The sequence below is a fragment of the Sciurus carolinensis genome, chromosome 3 (genome assembly GCF_902686445.1).
Source record: "Sciurus carolinensis chromosome 3, mSciCar1.2, whole genome shotgun sequence".
NCBI classification, from domain to species: domain Eukaryota; kingdom Metazoa; phylum Chordata; class Mammalia; order Rodentia; family Sciuridae; genus Sciurus; species Sciurus carolinensis.
The window spans coordinates 52,302,837-52,326,264 of NC_062215.1; the positions used below are offsets into that span (position 1 = coordinate 52,302,837).

Below are 23,428 nucleotides of genomic sequence, written 5' to 3' on the forward strand. Positions count from 1 at the left end.
TATCCCCTGCCCTTTTTATTTTAAGACAGGGTCTTCCTGAGTTGCCTAGGCTGGCCTCCAACTTGTGACCCTCCTGCCTCAGCTACCTGAGTAGTTTTGTACATTTGATAAAGTATAATTTTATAATATATTTTGAGGGTACATACTTAATTTTCCTGAAGGTATGCATTCAAATAAACGTGAAGCATGTAGACCCTTTCTCCAAATTATAGGATTTCTAGGTAATCTCATCTAGTCCCATATCTTTAGTTACAATCTGCACACTTTTTTATTTACTTTTTAAAAAGTTATTCTTTTTAGTTATGACAACAATCTGTATACTTTAAAATCTAGAATTTCTATCTTCTACCCTAGTGTCCTCTGAGCTCCACACTCCCATACCAGCAGCTTTTAAGGCAGCCCTGAGTAAAAGAGTGTATTAGAGATCTGAAAGAATTCCTGGTGGCTGACTTAAAAATTGTAAGAGGGCCAGGAGTGAGAGATTGGATAGTAAGGCCAAATGGTAAAGTCTTGTGATGAGGGATTATACACTCTCCTGCAGGCAATGGGGCATTTATAGCAAGGGAGGTGGCATGATTTGAGGTATATTAGTAGAGAATTAATTTCTTTATTTGAAGATGATTCAAAAAGGCCTCAGAGGAGACCTCCAGAGTGGCCTAAAGATCTAGTGGCAGAGTGAAGGCTGGCTCCTCAAGCTCCTACTTCCCAATACAGAGCTCTAGCATTTTCATCCATCTCACGTGGCATCTAGGGCATAGAGGAAATGTCTTGGAGGAGACCCCAGGCATCTGCCATGGCCATCTTCCAAGTAATGAAGTCCCTAATATTTTAACTTTGGTCCTGCCAAGTGGCTGGGCTCATGGAGGCACCAAGATAAATAAGGCTTGATCATTAGCCCCCATTATTACTATTGTGATTTATTAAGTGAGGCACTGAAGTACACTCAGACAAGAACGGTGAAAAGATTATTACAGATTCCAGAGAAGAGTGATAGTATACCTCACAGGACCAATAAGAAGGGAGAAGCCATCCAGGATGCACATTCTCAACCAGCAGGTGGGAGTAAAAGAGAGATAGAGGGACTTGTGGGCTGCAGCCTTTATTGCACGGTTCAGAGTATTACCAATGTACATGGGTTTCCCATGACAGATAATTTGAAGGGAGCACAAGGCTAAGGTGGGGAAATCAAGGGTTATACTATTGGATTCAGCAGACTTAAAGTCAATATAAGTTAGTCATATGGTTCAGGGTATGGGACTTATCTACCTAGAACACAAAAATGGGAATGGGTAGGAAGTGCTTTGAAATAAATAGGTCAATGGAGACAGACCAAGGGCAGCACTTCCAGATGGATGCCAAGTGTTAGGGGGTGTAGCTCAATGGTAGAGCACTTGCCTAGCGGAAGGTCTTGAGTTCAACCCCCAACATCACACACACACACACAAAAGTGATTGCCAAGCATTAATATAAATGAGATTATGACAATTCCTGAATATTGTGTCAGATTTTTCAACATCCCTACAAGTTAGTGGAAGGGGAAGCTAAGAAAGATGAAGTGACTTGTTGTATATTATGCAGGTAGGATCTGGGTAAGCTGTGATTTAAATTCTTCCCTGTCCAGCTCCCAGAGCTAAGTTCTTCCACAAGTTAAGAAATTCAGATTTCAGCAGTGAAGATAGAACATTTAAAAAGATCAATGTGTTGATGCAATGTGTTCAGGGTTACAAGTAGATACTGAAGTGGGTTTGTTTTGCTTTTGGGGATTGGTAATACTTCAATTCATTTACTGGGTTTTTAGCATGAATAGGAATTAACTAGAAAAAAAGGAACAATTATATCGGATCAAATCAAAAGGGAGAATAGTATACCTGGAGCACAACATTGGGTGGGCAGGCAGAAAATGATCAGAGTAAGGTAGAACCTACACTGTGCTGAAAGCTCTTCTCAGCCAAGTGAGAGTCTGCTTGGAATTCTCTTTTTCTCATATCCTGTGTTCAAGCCATCATCAAGTTATGTGGGTTCAAGTGCATATCTGGAATCAGACCATGTCTCACCACTAACATTGCTGTCACCATGGCCCCTGATCTAAGTCACTATCATATTGCACTTAGATTTCTTTAAGAACTTCCTCCTGCCTTTGCCTACCTATAGCTTGCTTTTTTTTCAATTTGTTCTTTTTAGATATAAATGACAGCAGAGTTTATTTTGATATACATACATGGAGTATAACTTCTCATTCTTGTGGTTGTACATGATATGGTTTCACTGGCATGTATTCATATATGAACATAGGAAATTTATGTCTATTCTATTATTTTTCCTATTCCTATCCCCCTCCCTTCCCCTCATTCCCCTTTGTCTAATTCAATGAACTTCTATTCCTGCCCCACCCCCCGCCATTGTGTATTAGTGTCCACGTATAAGAGAGAACATTCAGCCTTTGGTTTTTTAGGACTGGTTTATTTCACTTAGCATGATATTCTTCAGTTTCATCTATTTATCGGCAAATGTCATCATTTCATTCTTTATGACTGAGTAATATTCCTTTGTGTATGTGTATATGTGTATATATACACACATACCTAGATTGGTTTCATAGTTTTGCTTTTATGAATTCAGCTGTTATAAACATGTGACTGCATCACTATAGTATGCTGATTTTAAGTCCTTTGGATATATGCCAAGAAGTGGGATAACTGGGTCAAATTGTGGTTCCAAGTTTTCTTGGAATCTTCATATTGCTTTCTGTACTGCATATTGCACCAATTTGCGGTCCCATCATCAATGTATGAGTGTACCTTTTTCCTCACATCCTCACCAACATTTATTGTTACTTGTATTCTAGATAATTGCCATTTTGACTGGAGGGAGATGGAATCTCAATGTAGTTTTAATTTGTATTTCTGAAATTGCTAGAGATGTTGATACTGCCTGCTCTTTGACAGAGCAATCTGAAAGAGATCCTTGTAGTAGAGATCCAGTAATCCTTGATCTTGGCTACATATTACAATCTTGGCTGGGTGGTGACTCATGCCTGCATTCCCAGCAGCTTGGGAGGTTGAGACAGGAGGATCAGGTGTTCAAAGCCAGCCTCAGCACTAAGCAACTCAGTGAGAACCTGTCTCTAAATAAAACACAAAATAGGGCTGGGATGTGGCTCAATGGTTGAGTGTCCCTAAGTTCAATCCCCAGTACCAAAAAAAAAAGAAAGAAAGAAAGAAAGAAAGAAAGAAAGAAAGAAAGAAAGAAAAATCTAGAGCATTCTCAAAAAGTTCCTCTGTCTGCATCTTACCCTGAGTATTCAAATTTAATTGATATTAAGTGGGAGCCAGGCAGAGTTATTTTCTAAAACATTCCAGATGATTCTAACATATAACCAGGGTTAAGAACCACCATTTCAATGTCTTTTAAGTCTCATGTCTTGCTGGGATCAGTGGCACATGCCTGTAATCCCAGTGGCTTGGGAGCCTAGGGCAGGAGAGTCACAAATTCAAAGCCAGCCTCAGCAATTTAGTGAGGCCCTAAGAAACTCAGTGAGACCCTGTCTCTAAATAAAATACAAAAAAGGGTTGGGGATGTGGTTCTGTGGTTAAGTGCTCCTAAGTTCAATCCTGGGTAATTAAAAAAAAAAAAAAAAAAGGTCTCATGTCTCTTCTCTGTCTAAATCCTACAGTACTTTCTATCTTGGAGTATAATCCAATGGTCCATAAAGGCCATACGTGATCTAGCCTCCTGTCACCTCTGTTAACAACTCCTGTTGTTAATTCCTTTCCAACCTCACTGGTTTCCCTTTTGTTCACTGAACAAGTAAGGAACACTTCTGCTGCAGGGCCTTTCCCCTTGCTATTTCCTCTGCTTGAAACACTTTTCTCCAGAAGTTTTCCTGCCTCAATCACTCCTTCAGGTTTTTGCCCAGCTATCATTTTCTCAGTTGATGCCTTCCTAGTCTTCCCTCTTTAAAAATGCAAACCCAGCAAGATGCATTAGTGTATGCCTATATTCCTAGTTACTACGGAGGCCCAGACAGGAGGATCCCTTGAGCCCAGGAGTCCAAAGTCAGCCTGGGCAATATCTTGAGAACCCCGTATTAAAAAACAAAACAAAACAAAACAAACAAAACAAAAAAAAAAAAAAAAAAAAAAAACTGCAAGCCTGCACTGGGAATGCAGTTCAGTGGTAGAGCACTTGCCTAGCATGTGTGTGAGGACCTGGGTTCAATCCCCAGCACTGCAAAAATCAATTTAATTGCAAACCCTATCCATCATTCCCTATCCTCCTCATCCTGCTCTATTTGACTTTGTAGCACTTACCTCCCTCTGACTTTTCATCTACCTTACTTATTATGTCTCTTCTCTAATAGAGCATGTGCAGTTTTTATTTATTTTTTGTGATTTTTTTTTTTTTTGGTACTGAGGGTGCTCAACCACTGAGCCAACATCCCCAGCCCTTTTTTGTATTTTATTTAGAGACAGAGTCTCACTGAGTTGCTTAGGGCCTCCTTAAGTTGCTGAGGTTGGTTTTGAACTCGTGATCTTTCTGTTTCAGTCTCTCGAACCACTGAGATTACAGGTGTGTGCTACCACACTGGGCTGCATGTGCAATTTTTAAGAAGACAAATTTCTGATCTCCTTGGGCACATGTTCTATTGGGAAAGAGACATGAGAATTTGGACCTGAAGCACGTGATGACTGGAGCTGTGGAAAAGCTGAGCAGCCCTGGGAGAGGGGCCCTGAGACTAGTCCAGAGGAACATGGACATAGGAACAGAAGGAGGTCCCCAAATGTGATTTTCTCCATGCTCATCTTTGTTGGGTGATCCTTGCATCTGCTTGGTTATTAAACAGGCACCTGAAGTAATCCTGGACTCCTTAGCCCCAAACCAAGTTCTAAATTATTGTCTCAGTATCTCTAAAGTCAATCGCTTCTCCTTGCACCACCATTACTACAGCATTCTTTCCATAGACTGCTGCTAACAACCCAGCCTGGGCATCGGAATCGTTCTCCACATTGCCATTTAAACGATCTTTCTAAACACAAATTTGACGTCTCCAGGTCTTGAAATCTTTCAGTGGGTTCCTTGCTGCCCTCAGAGCCAAGTCCCAGGCTCATAAAGCCCTCTGTGCACGTGGACCGCATTGCCTCTCTAAATGCACGACTTACTCCAGCAGTCCCCAAAGTGTAAGTAAAACTTCAAACACCTCCCTTAGCTCAGGATCCAGACGAAGAGACTCCTCTTAGGGGAAACCTTTTCTGGCTAAGCTTCCTCCTCCGGACCCCTTGGGACTTCACCTCATGCACATTCATTATTGACACTGGCTGCCTGTCATCCGCAGGGCTGGGGCGCATGACCAAAGTACCGTACATGCGAAGTGCCGGCGGGGGTCACCGCTGCGTCAAGGAGAAAAGACAGCGAGGTCGCCCTAGGGAAATAGAAACAGAGCCAGGAATCAGTCCTGGAAGCCAGTGAGTGAGTGTGAGGGTGTTCCGCTGCGTCAGCGAGGCCGGAACCGCCCTTGGAAGGAGGAAACCAGGGGCCAGAGCGCCAGCGCAGCTCAGCGGCCCCCGCTTTCCACCAAGGGGCGTTGGGCACTTAGCTATAGAGAACCTGGCGGGGTTCTCAGGACTAGGGTTTAACGGGCCGCCCTTCCTAGGCGACCTCTTCTCTAGGCATCTGCATTCGGAGCGGAAGGGGAGGGCACAGCGTTGACGCCAAAGCAGTGCCAAGTCCAAGGTCCGCGGTCCCGCGGGAGAGGCGGCCTTCTCTCTGCGCAGACGCGCTGCCCAGGCTTGGAGGGGAGGGTCCTGGACGGTCGAGGGGGCGGAGTCGTGTTCTGGGCCCGCCTCCACTAGCGCCTGTGAGGTGCCGAGCGTGCGGTCCCCGTGTTATTCTGGGGGCTTCAGGTGAGCGGGGACATAGAGGGGTCAGGGAGACCTCCCTTGAGGTCTGTTGGTTTCACTGCGGGTCCATCTATCCTGCCGCCTGCCCAGAGCCATCTCCTTGGAGAATGGGAGAACAAAGGGAGGGGGCGGTTCTGGGGCCCCTGAGGGAATCCAGGGTCCCAGGTACCCCGCCCCTCCCGCTGACACTTTCGGTTTCTCCCCGAGTCATAGGCGCCGCCCAAGAGACCCTGGGCCGGCGCAGGGCGCAGCTGCCTCTCTACGTTTGCCTGTCCGTCTTTGTGTCTGTCTCTGTGTCTGTCTGGCTGTCTCCGAGCTTGCCTCCACTTCCAGAACTAAGCCGCCCCAACACCAACATCCTGCGAAAACCCGACCCTTTCCCATGGCAGGTAAGTGGACGCTAGGCTGGTGGGGGGTCTCCGTTATCCCCCCCCCCCCCACGGTCTTGGGCTTTGGGTGTCGAACACATCCTCTAGGAATGTGCTCAGACTGGCTGCGTGGGCCCTCCCTTCCTCCCGGGTAGCCACCGCCCTGCTCCCCTACCCCATCTTTCTCCGCCTCTTCCCATCACATTTTCCGCGGTGCCTCGCGGTCCTTGGACTGAGGAATAAGTGGGGGACACGGGTTCCTTTCACCTACCTCTGTCTTCCACAGGCTACGTGCCCCCCAAAGGTTATGCCCCTTCACCCCCACCTCCCTATCCTATGAGCGCTGGGTACCCGGAGCCAGCGCTGCATCCTGGGCCCGGGCAAGCACCAGTGCCTGCCCAGGTACCTGCCCCCGCACCTGGCTTCGCTCTCTTCCCTTCGTCTGGCCCAGTGGCCCCGGTGTCTCCTGCCCCCTTCTTGCCACTGCCAGGGGTGCCTTCTGGCCTCGAATTCTTGGTGCAGGTGAGTGGAGGGGAGGGTGATGGGAAAAGAACTGGGCGTTCAGGCTGGGGGTTTGATGTTAACGCTACCCCTACTGTTTCCAGATTGATCAGATCTTGATTCATCAGAAGGCTGAGCGAGTGGAAAGTAAGTGGAAAGCGGAGTCAGTTGGGCATATTACCCTGACAGGGATAGTGGGTTCCTGCACGGACGAGGCACCCAAACCTCAGCGTGTCACCCTTGACAGCTTTCCTAGGCTGGGAGACCTGTAACCGGTATGAACTGCGCTCGGGAGCCGGGCAGCCCCTGGGTCAGGCAGCAGAGGAGAGCAACTGCTGCGCCCGTCTGTGCTGTGGTGCCCGTCGGCCACTGCGCGTTCGCCTGGCAGACTCTGGGGACCGCGAGGTGCTGCGCCTGCTCCGCCCGCTCCACTGTGGCTGCAGCTGCTGCCCTTGTGGCCTCCAGGAGGTGGGCGGTGAAGGATGAAGCCTGGGAGAGGCTCCAGTGTGGGGCGGTCCTTGTTCGGACCCGCAAGTGATAGGACAGGGCCTGGGTTGAGGTGTGGCTCACATGAGCGTGGGCGCTGTGGGTGGGAAGTTTAGTGAGGGGACAAAGTAGTGGACTGAAGGTAGTTCCGAGACCAGTTAGGACTTAGGACAGGGTCCCTGGCTTAGCAATGATTCTAACTGCCTCCCACTCCAGATGGAAGTACAGGCTCCACCGGGCACCACTATTGGTCACGTGCTACAGACCTGGCATCCCTTCCTCCCTAAGTTCTCCATCCAGGATGCTGATCGACAGACAGTCCTACGAGTGGTGGGGCCTTGCTGGACCTGTGGCTGTGGCACAGACACCAACTTTGAGGTATTAGAAATATGGGGAGGGGCTGGGGTTGTGGCTCAGTGGTAGAGCACTTGCCTAGCATGTGTGAAGCACCAGGTTCGATTCTCAGCACCACATGCGAATAAATAAAGGTCCCTCAACAACTAATAAGAACATTTAAAAAAAAAAAGAAAAAGAAAAAAGAAACACAGGGAAATTCCTGGGACTTTCATAAACCAAGAGGGCAGCTTCCATGAAGCAAGATGGCTTGACCAAGGTCAAGATCTTGACTTCATCAGTTCAAATCTATTGTTGCTCCTACTGTACACTTCCAATTTTCCTCCATTCAGAAATGGGATGGCTCTGTGGTCTTATAAAAGCATATCGAAGAGAAGTTCATCTTCAAAAGCAAAGCTGATTGTTAATTACAACCCTATTTTTTGTATGCATGTGTGGAGGTGTATCTAAGGCCATCCTAGATCTAGGGTGAAGGATGATTATTAAATCTGCCATGGACTGGTCCCATGTGGATGGCATACATGAGTCTGTGAGCCTAGGCGCTGGAGCAAGCCTTGATTTAACATACCAGCTTGCCCTGCCGACCTGTAAGTTCAAATGACCCATCTGACCTGAAGTCTAGGTTATGCCTTTTCTCTGTACTTATCACCAACCAGGAACCTATAAAACTCACATGGTGAGAGTTTCAGGAGGCCTGGGAAGACATCTTGGTTTCAAGAAAACAAGGGCATTCCACAACCCCCTGAGTTCTTTAAGGGTTAATTCCCTGTGCAGATAAGAGCAAAATAAGAGGTATCATCCAACAGACTTTCTGAATCTTCTGATGAGGTGCTTTACCACCTAAGGTAATTTTTAAAAAGTGAATCACCTTGGTAGTCAGAGGGCGGTTCTGTGCTGAAAACCAGTTCAGGAGACAATTGTGTAATTTCTGTATGGGAATGTGTAAAATGTGGGGTTCTCATAGGTCCAGTGTTCCTTTTACACCATTATAAATGGTCCATAGTTGAAGTTGCATCCCTGAGACTATGACTGGCTGAGATAGGCCTTGCCCAGCCTGGTTCTGGGCTGCAGGAAGTGCCCCAGGGCTCTAGGACAGGAGGGAAGGGGATGGACAGGATGTAGAAGGAAATCCCTCCAGTTCTAGTCACTGGAGACTAAGCATAAAAAGGACCAGAAAGTCACTGAGTTACCACCCATTTGTCAGGCCTCTTGCTGCTGGGATCAAAGAAGTCTACAAATCGTGGTCCCAGGAATCCATAGGTTTGGATCTCCTCTCAATGAGGCTCAAATGCAGTGCTGGACAAAGCACAGGCATGCTTTGTGGATTAAAATCACCTTTGGGCAGACATAGCTTTCTAGGAACTTATTTGACTGGTTAGAATGCACCAGGATTTTGTCAGCCTTCTTTACTTTCTCAGCTAGGCTACTGTGTGCAGGGTGTACAGACTGTACTGTGGGTTTCTGGGACATTGGTAATCAAAGTAAATCTAGCAATTAGTTATACACTAAGGGGAAATTGTGTTTCTATTTCTTCCCACCACTGATATCCAGGTGTGACCTTTGGAGAGCAACAGATGTGAGTCTAAATCCTGATTTTCCCTATATATTTGTAACATGACCCAGGGCACTTCAGTTTTCCTAGCTGCTACGGAAACTCAAAGCTGTTAGGAAGATTCACAAAGTGTAGAGCCTGTAAAATTCATACATGGCAACTCTGGGAGTGAGATCTGAGGCAGGTGAGATTGGTTGCATCCTCCCCATTTGGGTCCTTCTTCCCTCCCAACAGGTGAAGACTAGGGATGAATCCCGCAGTGTAGGCCGTATCAGCAAGCAGTGGGGGGGGCTGCTCCGAGAAGCCCTCACAGATGCAGATGACTTTGGCCTACAGTTCCCACTGGATCTGGACGTGAAGGTGAAGGCTGTGCTGCTGGGAGCCACTTTCCTCATTGTGAGTTGGCTGTCCCTGTCCCTCCTGCCTCTCCTTTGCTGTCACTTGAAGCTTTGTGCACTTTCTGGCCTTTTTAGGATGTTGGGAACAAATGTTATGGGGGGTTGTGATAACTGAGCCAGTCTGGCCCGGCCAGATCTCCTGTTGATGGTGGCCTCTCCTCAGGACTACATGTTCTTCGAGAAGCGAGGTGGGGCTGGGCCTTCTGCCATCACCAGTTAGAGGCTGCCTCAGGGTGAGGAGACCATCACCTCAACAAGAATTCAAGATGGTTCCCTGCCCTGGCTTGGCCCCTCCTCAGAGGCATCCCCTTTCTTTCATGTCCACTGCAGGGGGGGGGATCAGGGGTGCCTGAGTGGCTGGGGGCATGGTGCCCTATCCCTACCCTCTCCCCTGACCTCCTTCACCTGTGGCTCTGCAGAAGGGTATGTATGAGAGCCCTACCCTGCTGTCTCCTTCCACTGTCTCCCAGCATTCCCTCCGCACACAGGCATTATTGGCTTTCAGACTGTCCCTACCCACTCCTTCCCACCTCCTTCCAGGGTCTCTGTACCAGAATTGGCCTTTGGAACCCAGGGCTTGGATTTTACAACAGGGGAAGGGCAAGCAGCACCAAAGATGGCAGACATACCACTCATCCCTATATCAGCTTGGCCAATTCAGCATCAGACTGAATTGGCACTTTGAGGGGATTCCCACTTCTCCAACAGCTGTAGAGGCTGGGCTCCAGTGCCAACTTTCTTTCTCCCTTGGGCCCTGCCCACAGCTGGTGCTTGCTGAAGCTTCCTGTGCCTTATTTAACCACCCCTTCCTTCCCTTGCCCTAGGAAGGAGGCTGCATCTTTGTATGTTGTATTCATATAAACTTTGTAACTTTTTGAACATTTGAAGATGTATGTAATGGGGGACTGTAGAAGAAAGAGTTGGTGTGGGAAAAAACAAAGGGAACTATGACAGCTGGGCTGGGGTTGATCCATCTCACAATCTATGCTACAAGGATCAAATGTCCTTGAGTTCAGGAGGGCAATTTTCATCACCCATATTGGCCATGAATCAAACCAAGGCAGTTTGAGCCATATGCCCCAAGTAATATGACTGCTTCCATCATCTAAGATGGTGGCCCCACAGAGTCCAGTGAGGTAGCTAATGACAGTTCAGGATGGCTATTCCCATGGTCCAGTATGGCCCCTTGGTCACTTTCTGTAGTAATGAGAGGCATCCTTTGGATATGATATATTCCAGTTCTTTTCCTTCTGAGTCCTCCTCTTTGGGAGTGTGGTGGACTTGCTCCTTCTTGAACCAGGCAAAGGAGCTTAGGCTCTCAGAGGCCAAGGAGCAGGGTGGGGAGCAAACATCTGTCAGTGACCAACCCTGTGCTCCCTTGGGCACTTTCTATACTTGCCTATAGTAAGTGGGATCTCCCTAGGTGGGAAAGTCTGCTCCTGTGCAGACATTTTTCTGGTTCTACTTGGTCTTACGTGGCTAGGCCCTGAGGGGTCCAGGCACTCTGTGTTGGTGTCCATGACTGAGAAAGTAGAGCTCAGGACCGGGCCAGGACATAACGGCTGGCAGCAGAGAGGTCCCACTGGTGGTGCTCCAGGATGCGCCAACAGTCTGCTCTAGACCGGTTACTCAGGTGGAAAAGCTGGTCTACCTGCAGTATCAAGAGTGAGTGCAGCTGACTGCCAAGTAGAAGGGCAGGAGAAGAGGGAGCCTGGGAGAAGGGTCTGGCTTTACCTTGAGGTTCCGGATGGCAGAGACTACATCTCCCCCAGTGGCTCTTAGTGCTGTTTGGCACTCCTGGTGAGTGACTCCATGCACACTCAGCTCCACCTGTGGGGGACAAAGCCTCACTCAGGTTCCTGCCCTATTCTCTAGGCCCTTCTGGACACCAGGCCCTTTCAGTGAGACCTCACCTCTGTAATCTTCCTTTGCCACTCAGGGTCAGGCAAGAGGCCCCCAGAGGAGACGGTGGCTTTACTGGCTCCAGGCACTCCAATTCGGTGATTGTGTGGGGGTTCTCTTTTGGGCCAAGGAGGTCGTTCCCTAGGGGGCTGGCTGGGCTGAGAAGAGTTGGAGGTAAAAGGAGGGCGTGGAGGCAAGCCTGGGGGTCCTTGAGGCACAGCTCTGGCGTGTCGAAGTTCAGGGGGGCTTGAACCACCCCCTGTAGGACGAGGGCCCAAGGATAGAACTGACTCCAGACTCTTGGAAATACCTGCGCAGTTGAGAAAGAAACTTGAGAGGAGATCCGGGTACTAGGTCCCACCTTCCTTCTGCCTTCTATCTTTATTTGTTTTGAGCTGGATGGTTTTATAAGAATTTCAAATGAGCTAGCTGGTCCTGACCCATGTATTAAGTAGGGTGATAAAACAGATACACAAGACCTAGGTAGCAGATGGACCAAAGAACAGAGAGTTCAGAGGTGAGAGTGGGGAGATGCTATCTGGTAGGGAAGAAGGGAGGGCTTTGACGCTCTTAAGATCTTCAATTATAGTTGGGCACTGTGGCACATGCTTATAATCCCAGCAACTCTGGAGGTTGAGGCAGGAGGATTGCAAGTTCCAGGCCAGCCTCAGCAATTTAGCAAGGCTCTAAGCAACTGCTCAAGATCCTATCTCGAAATAAAAAGTAAAAAAGGGATGGGGATGTAGCTCAGTAGTACAGTACCCCTGTGTTTAATTTTTAGTACCCAGTACCCACCCCCCCCCAAAAAAAAAAAAGATCTTCAAGTATAGCTATATGCAAAGGCATGGATCCTGCATACCCACCTTTCATCCTCTGCAGGGGTGCCTTCCTTCTCTGGCCCCATGCTGGAGGTAGATCCTGAGGCTTTGCCTTCTCTTTGTCCCTGTCAGAGAATGATCCAGTTCATCCTCCATACCTCCTCCCACCCCAGCACATACATATATTAATGTCGCCTCCCAAAGAAACTGGTGCTCCCAGGCATGCTGAGACCTAGGATGGAAGCTCCTCCTGGGAGACAAGTACAGCCTCACCTCCAGCTTTGTCCTGGTCCTATTCCCAAGTTTCCCATTCAGAGATGTTGCTGTACTTAGCCTATTCCCCTAGTCCAGCCTAGCCCAGCTCTGTCCCCAGCCTTTCAGCTCCTTACCCATCTGTGCTTCCCCAGCGTTGCTCTCCCCGGGCTGGAGAGCTTTTGTGGACTGGGCGGGTGGCTGGAGAGCCCCCCAAGTCTATCAACGTCACTGCCAAGGCTGGGAAACTGCCCACTTTAAAGGTGCGACCATTCTGTCCCCTCCAGGTTGTGGAATCCGGGCTGTGGGAAGAGGAGCTGGTGAAAGGGATATAAGCAAGGGGAAAAGTGGCAGCTGGGCTGGGTCACATTTAGCTCACCACACTCTAGGCCTTGTGGTTGTATCTGCCTGGAGGAAGGGAAGCCTTTTTCTCACCAACACAAAAGGTTCTCTATGGATCAGCTGGGGCTCCAGCAGGGAGATAGAGACTGCACTGGAGCTTAGGGCCCAGTGAGGAGAGGAGGAGAAGACATAGAAGACCAGGGTTCAAGGAGTTGGAAAGAAGCAGAGAGAGGATGAGGAGTCAAGAAGGCTGGGAGGGATGTGTCCCTTGGGAGTACTTGGGGAGCACTAGACTGTTACCTGCCCTCAATGATGGTAATGGGGTCACCAGGCTCCATCCGCAGGGCTCCTGGCTCTGTGACATTCCTCACACAGCGTCCTTCAGAAGGCCAGGCCTGTGAAAATAGAAAGAAACAGTTGGGCTTTGGGCCTCAGTCAAAAGGGTAATATGGGAGCAGGGCAGAAAAGAGACCATCTTCTGTCTGTATACCTACCAGTTATGTCCTCTGTGCTGGGATACAGTGCGACTGTCCCTACCTCAGGTGTAATTCAGTGGGGGAGGTCAATCTGGATTCCATGTCAAGTTGGACACAGCCCAGGGTTCAGGAAGCAACAAAGGAGAGCCCTGTCTCTGCCTCGGGGGGCCAAGGGGACGGCCATCCTGTTCACCAGTTTTTTTCTACACCCAGGCCCATCAGGTTGGCCTCCTAGGTACCTTTGCAAAATTTCCACTCCTCACCAGTCCTACTGCTTTGACCCTCACCCTGACCTCTTCATCTCACTTCTGTTTCATAGTCATTGTCAATATCATCCCTCTAAGTTATTCTTGGACCAGGCTAGAGTGAAATAATGTTGACTTGTGATTCCCCTGTTTAATACCCTTCCACAACTCCCAAATGCCCTCAGAGTGAAGACTAAACTCCTTTAATAGTAGAATGTGGTGATTTAGGGAAAAGCTCAGAAATCACATTGACTAGAGCTGATCCCAAGTCCTCCACTTATTGTGTGACTTTAGGCAAGTTTTAAATTGTCAGTGCCTCAACTACTCTATCTTGTAAATGGAGATGAAAAGAATTACCTCATGGAATTGTTGAGAGAACTAAAAGATTGAACAGGCATAAGTATACCTGTAAAGTATCCTTAAATACAGTATCTCACACAGATCAAGTGCTCTACGTAGTAGCGGTTCTTATGCCCTAGGAAACCCTCCATGATGCAGCCCTGCTCACCTCTGCAGCCTCATTACTTCCTTTTCCCCTCCCACGCAGAACCTCTCTGTTCCTTTGCCTGTTAAACACCCACAGAGTGGGGTTGGGTGGAGAATGACCTGCTGCTCGCTGAAGCCCATTCTCTGGCTCAGACACAGGACTCCAGCCTGTCAGGCTGCATCTGTGTAGCCACTCCTCTGCCCACCCCTCCATCACCCACCTCCCCAGGGCTCTGAATTTGTTTTGTTTACAGCTGGGTCCCAGAGTCGAACTCCACCTCCGGATATGTTAGTCTGTTTTTTTTACCCACCATGCTGGAGATTGAACCCAGGACCTAGTGCATGCTAGGCAAGTACTTTACCTCTAAAGCTATACTCCCAACCTTTTTAAATTTTTATTTTTGAGACTGGGTCTGGCTAAATTATCCAGGTTGTTCTTTTAACTCTTGTGATTTTCCTGTCTCAACCTTCTGGGCTGCTGGTAGTAGCGGTATGCACCACAGGGCCACCTGACTAGGTTATATTTGTCTTCTGCATGAAACCCTGGGAAAGAGAATGGAGGGAAGAGAGGGAAGAGAGATTGTTTCTGGGGAGTTGCGGGTCCCCACCTCTTGCAGCAACCCTTCCAGGCAGGAAAAGCTAGGCCGGTCCGCAGGGTGAGGGGCCCAACAGCGTAAGGCGAGGGAGTAGAGGGCCCTGGAGCACAGGGGAGGCCTTGGAAGCCGGGCTCGGTCCTTCTCCAGTCGCTGCAGGATGAGGTATGGCGGGACCCCGGCCCAGGGCTCCTCGCCCCCAGAGAACATTTCCCACAGGGTCACTCCAAACATCCACACGTCAGAGGCTGACGAGAAGGCTCCCTGGCGCAGGCTCTCTGGGGCACACCTGCGAACGTGGAAGTTGATGGGGGCGGGAAATATATACCTGGGAATTTGCCTTTCACTGGGCAAACTGATGCTCCCATCGTCATTTCCTAGCCCTCCCAGACCCCACTAACCCTCTGCTCACAGTCTCCTTTACGAGATCAGTTCACTCCGAACTACCCTATGCCTGCTGTTCTCCAGATCTGCCCCCAGGCTCCAGCCGGACCACCCACACACATCGCCCTCACCAGGCATAGGGGATGGGGCGGGGCCCGCCCATGACGTAGCGGCCCCGGGCCCCGCCCAGCGGCCGCACCAGCCCGAAGTCTGCCACCTTGATAGTGCGCGGCGAGGCCAACAGTAGGTTACGTGTAGCGAGGTCCCGGTGCACCAGTCCACGGGCCCCCAAGTACGCCATGGCCCCAGCCAACTGCCTCAGGAAGAGACAGAGCAGGGCCACTGGCAGCGGGGGTGTCGGGGCCGGGTCTGTCAGGCGCGCATGCAGGGAACCTAGTGGCGCCAGCTCCATTACCTGCCAGAGGACAGCACAGCGTGAGCCATGGTCTGTCTCCACTGGCCTCTCCTGTCACACACCATTCCCAAGGCTGTTCAGAGACCCAGCGTCTGGATCTGCTCACCATCTGCAGAGGCTGCCCCAGCACAAGACCATGAAGACGCAGCACGTGTGGGTGCTCCAATTTCATCATGACAGATACTTCTCGAAGGAAGTCTCCCAGCTCTGTGCCCACGGGGCCTTCGGGACCTACCCGGAGGGACTTGACAGCCACTGGGACCTGGAGATGGGGGGAGGCATCATCATATACCAGAGGAAATGACCATGCCAAGGTCAGAGCCCAGAGGGCATAAAGATCAAAAGGGCCTGGGGGGTGGGGTAGAGGGCCTGTGCCTGTGGCACACTTGTAATCCCAGTAACTCAGGAGATGGGACAAGAGGATCACAAGTTTGAGGTCAGCCTAGCAACTTATCCTGTCTCAAAATTAAAATAAAAAGGATTGGGGACATAGCTCAGTGGTAAAGCACCCTGGGTTCAATTTCCAATAACCCTCCCCACCAAAAAAAAGAAGGTGGGGGTGGGGGACGGCTGGTCCATTACTCTGGATGAAGTAAGCTCCCAAACACTCACACTCTGGCCACTGGGCAGTGTCCACAGCCCTCGATGTACCACGCCAAAGCAGCCTGAGCCCAGCAACTCCCCTCTGCACACAGCACCCTCTGGGATCAGACACTTGAGTCTCCCTTCTGACTCAGAGAGGCTTGGAAGACTGACTGAGGGTGGGGTGGTCTCTTTTTGCTCAGGGGCAAAACTCCCAAGAATCTGAAACAGGAGTGGGAGTTCAGGCATAACCCTTCCTGCCACTCAGCCAACCCATTCCCAGGCCTAAGTTGGCCCTTTAAGGCCCTCAAATACCACCACCACCATCACATACCTTGTAAACCCAATTCTTAGACTTGACTCCCAAACGGTATTTCTTCAGAGCTTCAGCCAGTCTGCGCTGGGCTATAGGAAGCCAGAATCAGAAGACTTGGGTTGGGGTGGGGCAGGGTGCATAGAGTATTATAGGCAAGAAGAGACCTGGGGTGTGGGGCAGTGGGACTGGCAACTGATAGGCCAGGAAAGGAGTAACCAGGACCTCAGGACAAGGGTTCCTTACCAGGCCGGCCCATGCCAATGCCATCCAGATCCTCAGGCTTTACAAAGTCAAAATGCTCTGGCCGAGTGACATTAAGCTCCTCAAGGATGGGCCGATAAAATTGGGCTAGCTGGATATCCCGGAGCAGTCGCAGTAGCCACAGGGAACTGGCCTCAGGGAGCATGTCTGGAGAAGGACCCCTATGGATGATGGCACTCTCTTTTACATAGAGCCTCCGGTAGTAACCTTAGACACTTGAGAATAGACTAGAGACTAGGTCTCCAGTGCCACCCTTAACACATCAGAAACAGGTACAGGGGAGAAACACATCAGAGAATGCCAGGAACCCTGCTACTTATACACATGAACCCCAGGTAGGATGTTCCCCACCCCAAAAGCTGGGGGTACTTCACATTCTCATCACTGAGAAAACTGCCCTCTTCATACCTAAGATATTAAAACACTGTCTGCCACACTACAGATGAGTCCAGGTAAGCCACTGCCCTCACTCCAAAGATATCATGCCCCACTGTCCCTGTACCTGAGATACTCTCATCCTCATACATGAGAAGTTTTTGACTGCTATCCATGCTCTAGAGACGCAAACCACAACATAACTCAAAGATGTAGGTACACACACGTGTGCATGCAGTACACCACTATGTATACACATCCTGAGACATACAGATATGCTGCAAAACATACCTGAGACATCTGAATACATGTCCTCTCAAATCTGAGACATTCTAGTATGCCATCATGTTGTGCCAGGCTTAGGGCTACATACCCTCTCACATAAATGTACTTGAGACACAGCAGTTCACTGCCCCCATTCACAGAAGATAGCCAGATACACCCCCACATGTCTGAAACACCTAGGACTACATAAACACACACAATGCACAAAACATCAAGGCACAGTGTCCATACATACCTGACTTATGCTGGCATACTGCTCCCTCAGCCCAGCAATACCCAAGATCATGAACTCAGACACCAAGACAGAAACATTTGAAATCAAGTCAGGCATCTGTGCCAGGCGACTAAGTGCAGGACGGTGCTAAGCCCCGCTACTGCCCACAGAGCTACTAAGGCTGTCAGGTGCACAGTCCTTGCATATCTAAGTACAGAACCCTGCAGCACACCTGCGTCACCCAAGCTTATGTGACTCTGAGGCAGCTCCACTAGTCTTTATTAAACAAGGTTTTAGGGGCTCTGGCTGCCTGCACCACAAACTCACACACAGCTGGACCCCTCTGTGCCCCCACTTCGGTTAAGCAAGGGAAATCGCAGGGTCTGAGGCGGGCTAGAAATTGGGCGCGAGCAGGGGGTGGGGAAGGAGAACACCCAAGACATGAAAAACCCAGCACTAAACAGAAGGTGGGAAGGTCGAAGCGCAGGGGAACCGGAGACTGGGGGAAAGGTAGCGAGAAGGACCCAGGGATTGGAGGCGAGGCCCAGCACCCTGTGGACGCACCCCACGCGCCTCACGCCGAGACTCCCCTGTTTGGTCTGGACCCTTACCTGGCGAAGGCGGAAGCGGTTGCAGCGGAGCCGTCCAGGTTGCCAGAGCTAAATCCTGAAAAGGGCGGGACCCGAAGCAGCAGAGGGCGGGTCCTGGCGGAAGGCCGGGATAGAGTCCTGCTGTTACAAGGTGAGAGTGGCCAGGGTGGTTGGGGCCCCTCCCTCCCGCAGCCTGGTCAGCCCCAAGACCATGAGAAACCTCCTTTGCCTGCCTTTCCTCACACTCTCTATCCAGCCTTCTACGAAGAACTTTCCATCCCTTCTGGGACATCCTGCCCTAAGTTCTGTCCCTCATGCCCTCTCCCCACAAATTCTTGATCTCTCTCAACCAGGACCCACCCCTTAAATGAGTAAGCAACTGCTAGATATACTCTGCCCAGGAGCTGGGAATGTAGGCACTGCCCTGTAACAGGAGAGAGATCCCTAAGAAGCTTTAACAGGTCAGGGGGAGCCAGGCCAGTTCAGGGTGCTTCGGAATGGAGCCAGGGCACAGGGATGTTGATGTTGGTACAAAATCAGCTTCAGTCCTAGATAGAGTCTAGAATCCAAGCTGTTGTTGAACCTGGGCAGCACTCCAGGCCTCAGGACTTTTTTCTTATTACTGACTCTTCCTGTATAACGTCTGGCCAATCCCATCCCCATTGTAGCCTCTACCCACTCCAGGGCTCTGTACCCTGCCACCAGGCCTGTGGCCACAGGGGCACTGTCTGGAACCTTGAAAAGGACTCTAATGAGGAGCACGCCCATTCCCTTTTCCTCAGGGGTTCCAGAGAGGAAGCTGCCAATCTTAGGACATCTGGCCTGCCTCCTGTCCCAAGGAAGGATGTGTGAACATAGTAGCTGCTGTCCCCTGGGTCCCAGAGGGAAAAGCCCTTCTCAATATTGGCAAGCACATGGGATGTTATAGCATTAATGGGAAAATCTTCATAATGCTGTTATGTGTGTATTCAGACTTTGGTTTTGTTTTCTTGCCATTTCGTTTGCCCTCCAACCGGACCAGCTGAGTACACTGTAATTGTTCCTTCTACATTTGTCAACACTAATGTATTATGAGTTATGCAGGATGGGGGCTGGGCTGTCTTATTTATCTTTGTTGATTTTTTTTTTTTGGTGGGGGGAAGGGTACTGGGGGTTGAACTCAGGAGTGCCTTAACACAGAGTTGTGTCCTCAGTGCCACCACCACACACACTTTTTATTTTTTATTTTTTTATAATTTATTTATTTTGATTCATTGTAAACAAATGGGGTATAACTTGTTTCTCTGGTTGTACATGAAGTAGAGTCGTACCATTTGTGTAATCATACATGTACATAGGGTAATGATGTTTGTCTCATTCTGTTATTTTTTCCTTCCCTCCACCCCTCCCACCCCTCTTTTTCCTCTATACAATCCATCCTTCCTCCATTCTTGCCTCCCTCTTTTGTATTATGGATACATAATATATCCATTATGTATCATCATCTGCTTATCAGAGAGATCATTCGAACTTTGGTTTTTTGGAACTGGATTATCTCACTTAGCATGATATTCTCCAGCTTCATCCATTTGCCTGCAAATGCCATAATTGTATTCTTCTTTATGGCTGAGTAATATTCCATTGTGTATATATACCACAGTTTCTTATCCATTCATCAATTGAAGGGCATTTAGGTTGGTTCCACAATCTAGCTATGGTGAATTGAGCAGCTATGAACACTGATATGGCTGTATCTCTGTAGTATGCTGATTTTAAGTCCTTTGGGTATAAGCCAAGGAGTGGGATAGCTGGGTCAAATGGTGGGTCCATTCCAAATTTTTGAAGGAATCTTCACACTCCTTTCCAGAGTGGCTGCACTAATTTGCAACCCCACCAGCAATGTATGAGCGTATCTTTTTCCCCACATCCTCACCAACACCTATTGTTGCTTGTATTCTTGATAATTACTATTCTAATTGGGGCAAGATGGAATCTTAGGGTAGTTTTGATTTGCATTTCTCTTATTACTAGAGGTGTTGAACATTTTTTCATATATCTGTTGATAGCTTGTACAACTTCTTCTGTGAAGTGTCTGCTCATTTCCTGAGCCCATTTGCTGATTGGGTTATTTGTATTCTTGGTATAAAGTTTTTTCAGTTCTTTATAGATTCTGGAGATTAGTGCTCTATCTGAAGTATGTGTGGCAAAGATTCTTTCCCACTCTGTAGGTTCTCTCTTCACATTGCTAATAGTTTCCTTTGCTGAGAAAAAGCTTTTTAGTTTGAATCTATCCCAATTATTGATTCCTGCTTTTATTTCTTGTGCTTTTGGGAGTCATGTTAAGGAAGTCTGGTCCTAAGCCGGCATGATGAAGATTTGGACCTACTTTCTCTTCTATAAGGTGCAGGGTCTCTGGTCTGATTCCAAGGTCCTTGATCCATTTTGAGTTGAGTTTTGTGCAGGGTGAGAGATAGGGGTTTAGTTTTATTTTGCTGCATATGGATTTCCAGTTTTGCCAGCACCAAGTGTTGAAGAGGCTATCTTTTCTCCATTGTATGTTCTTTGCACCTTTGTCTAGTATGAGAAAACTGTATTTATATGGGTTTGTCTTTGTGTCCTCTATTCTGTACCATTGATCTACCTGTCTATTTTGGTGCCAATACCATGCCATTTTTGTTACTATTGCTCTGTAGTATACTTGGAGTTCTGGTATTGTGATACCCCCTGTTTCACTCTTCCTGCTAAAGATTGCTTTAGCTATTCTAGGTCTCTTATTCTTCCAAACGAATTTCATGATTGCTTGCTGTTTCTATGAGGTATGGCATTGGGATTTTAATTGGAATTGCATTGAATTTGTACAGCACTTTTGGTAGTATGGCCATTTTGACAATATTAATTCTGCCTATCCAAGAACATGGGAGATCTTTCCATCTTCTAAGGTTTTCTTCAAACTCATTCTCATTGTACAGGTCTTTCACCTCTTTTGTTAGATTGATTCCCAAGTATTTTTTTTCTGAGGTTATTGTGAATGGGGTAGTTTTCCTATGTATGTATCATCAGTGTTCATTCCTTTTTAGTGCTGAGTACTTTTATTTATCTATTTGCCTGAGTCATTTCCAGTTTTTGGCTATTACAAATAAAGCTGCTATGAGCACTCATGTTCAAGACTCTGTGTGTACATATATTGTCACGATCTTGGGTAAACACCTAAAGTTGAATGACTGGATAATATAGTAGATGTTTCATATTTTTTAGAAACTGACAAATTGTTTTCCAAAATGGTTGTACTATTTCAAAATCTTAACAGTGGACAGTTACTCTACACCTTTGTTTTGTTTTTTTACTAGGGATTGAACCCAGGACCCTGTACATGCTAGACAAGTACTCTATCAATGAGCTACCTCCCCAGCCCAAGTTACTCTACATCTTCATCAAGATTTTTAAATTTTAGCATGAACATTTAAAAATTTTAGCTATTCTAGTGCATGTATAGTGATATCTCACTGTAGATTTAATTTGTATTTGCCTAATGATTAATGATATTGAGTATCTTTTCATGTGTTTATTTGTCATCCATATATCTTTTTTTTTTTTTTTGGTGGTGCTGGGGATCGAGGCGAGTACTCTACCAACTGAGCTATATCCCCAGCCCCTCCATATATCTTTTTTTTGGGTGGAGTGTCTGTTCTATTCTTTTGCCCTCCCTTTTTTAATCAGTATTAGGGATAGAACATAAGGTTCTTTTTAAAAAAATTTTTAGTTGTAGATGGACACAATACCTTTATTTTGTTTATTTAATTTTTTTTATGTGGTGCTGGGGATTAAACCCAGTGACTCATGCGTGCTAGTCAAGTGCTTTACCACTGAGCCCCAGCCCCAGCCCGAACACAAGGTTCTTTACCTTCCCCCCACACATATTTTTTTAAACAGGGTCTCACTAAGTTGCTGAGGCTGGTCTTAAACTTATAATCCTCCTGCCTCGGTCTCCAGAGTCACTTCTTTTTCTTACTCTTGAATTATAAGTTATTTCTATATCCTAGATATAAGTCCTTTATTGGATATGTATCTTGAAAATACTTTTTACCTGCTCTTTTATTCTTTTTTTTTTTTTTTTTTTTGGTATATGTGGGGTGGAGCAGGTGGTACTAGGGATTGAACCCAGGGATGTTCTTCACTGAGCTACATCCACAGCTCTTTTTTTATTTTTCATTTTGAGACAGGGTGATAGTAAATTGCCCAAGCTGGCTTTGATATTTGAGATTTTCCTGCCTCAGCCTCATGAGTTGCTGGGATTACAGATGTGCACCCCCATGCCCAGCTAGTCACCCATTTATTTTTTCTAATATTGTCATTGAAATTTAAAAAAAGTTTTACATTTGAGTGGAGGAGTGGAGTCTAATTTACTGATTTTTTATTTTATATTGCACACTTTTTGTGTCTTGAGTTTTTAACTTCATATTATATACATATGTGTGTATATACATATATGTGTGTATATATATATATATATATATATATATTTTTTTTTTTTTAATCAGGGATTGAACTCAGGGCACTTGAACACTGAGTCACATCCCCAGCCCTATTTTGTATTTTATTTAGAAACAGGGTCTCACTGAGTTGCTTAGCACCTTGCCTTTGCTGAGGCTGGCTTTGAACTCGAAATCCTCCTGCCTCAGCCTCCCCACCTGCTGGGATTACAGGCGTGCACCACTGCACATGGCTCATATTATATTTTTCTAACCAAAGATGTTTTGGGTTCTTTTCTTAAATCTCTGTGGTGAGTTGTAATAGTTTTCTATTACTTTGTCATTTTTTACTCCAAATTTTCCCTAAGTATTTCATACATAGTTTTATTTTTTTAGATTCCAGTTTTTATATCCTTACAGATCTAACCCTATGGTTGTTATTTCTTCTGACTCTCACTAATGGTGAATTGTTTACTAGTGTATGTAGTGACTCATGAATATGAAATCATATATTATTGATCTTAATCTGTAGGAATCCCAATGGCCTAAATTTGACATTTTTCTCCAGAGAAATATTTTACCTGCTTCTGCCAGGAACCAGAGATTGCAACCAACGTGTGACAGCTTTAATGCAGGAGTCTCAGTTCAGCTTCCACACCTTGCAGTGGGCTCACAAATTAATACATATCATTATTGACAGAAGTAGAGGTTCTCAGCATGTAGAATGAATGAATGAATGAATGAATGAATGAATACAGTAGATCCCATAAAAAAAGAATTGAGAGGACCATAGGAATGCAAAGAAATGAGTCACCATTCTTACTGGACTGTATGAAAGTATGAGGGAAGATCATGAAAGAGTTAGCATCTGAGCTGAGTCCTAGCAAG

At 47.4% G+C, this 23,428-nt stretch overlaps 2 protein-coding genes across 11 annotated transcripts; one reads left to right on the top strand and one right to left on the bottom strand.

Moving 5' to 3' along the window:
- The first annotated feature begins 5,445 nt into the window (after positions 1–5,445).
- On the top strand, positions 5,446–15,893 carry Plscr3 (phospholipid scramblase 3). 8 transcript variants are annotated; one of them, XM_047545316.1, is made up of 8 exons: positions 5,446–5,900; positions 6,105–6,286; positions 6,552–6,787; positions 6,871–6,913; positions 7,014–7,234; positions 7,469–7,630; positions 9,393–9,554; positions 15,139–15,883. In XM_047545316.1, exons 2-8 carry the CDS (start codon positions 6,280–6,282, stop codon positions 15,217–15,219), a joined length of 912 nt encoding a protein of 303 aa, XP_047401272.1. In that variant the 5' UTR covers positions 5,446–5,900; positions 6,105–6,279; the 3' UTR covers positions 15,220–15,883. The 8 variants fall into 8 exon arrangements, with proteins under 8 accessions (XP_047401272.1, XP_047401271.1, XP_047401274.1 ...); XM_047545315.1 differs by having other exon boundaries at positions 6,111–6,286; XM_047545318.1 differs by lacking the exons at positions 5,446–5,900; positions 15,139–15,883 and adding exons at positions 9,720–9,789; positions 10,097–10,439 and having other exon boundaries at positions 5,907–6,286.
- On the bottom strand, positions 10,321–18,252 carry Tnk1 (tyrosine kinase non receptor 1). Of its 3 annotated transcripts, none has more exons than XM_047545311.1 (13): positions 18,114–18,252; positions 16,611–16,789; positions 16,386–16,456; positions 16,082–16,273; positions 15,576–15,731; positions 15,186–15,469; positions 14,686–14,959; positions 13,171–13,265; positions 12,666–12,845; positions 12,322–12,401; positions 11,470–11,768; positions 11,291–11,386; positions 10,323–11,207 (listed from the first exon to the last, which is right to left on the bottom strand). In XM_047545311.1, exons 2-13 carry the CDS (start codon positions 16,771–16,773, stop codon positions 11,094–11,096), a joined length of 2,004 nt encoding a protein of 667 aa, XP_047401267.1. In that variant the 5' UTR covers positions 16,774–16,789; positions 18,114–18,252; the 3' UTR covers positions 10,323–11,093. The 3 variants fall into 3 exon arrangements, with proteins under 3 accessions (XP_047401269.1, XP_047401267.1, XP_047401268.1); XM_047545312.1 differs by having other exon boundaries at positions 10,326–11,207; positions 12,666–12,830; XM_047545313.1 differs by lacking the exon at positions 16,082–16,273 and having other exon boundaries at positions 10,321–11,207.
- Positions 18,253–23,428: the final 5,176 nt, after the last annotated feature.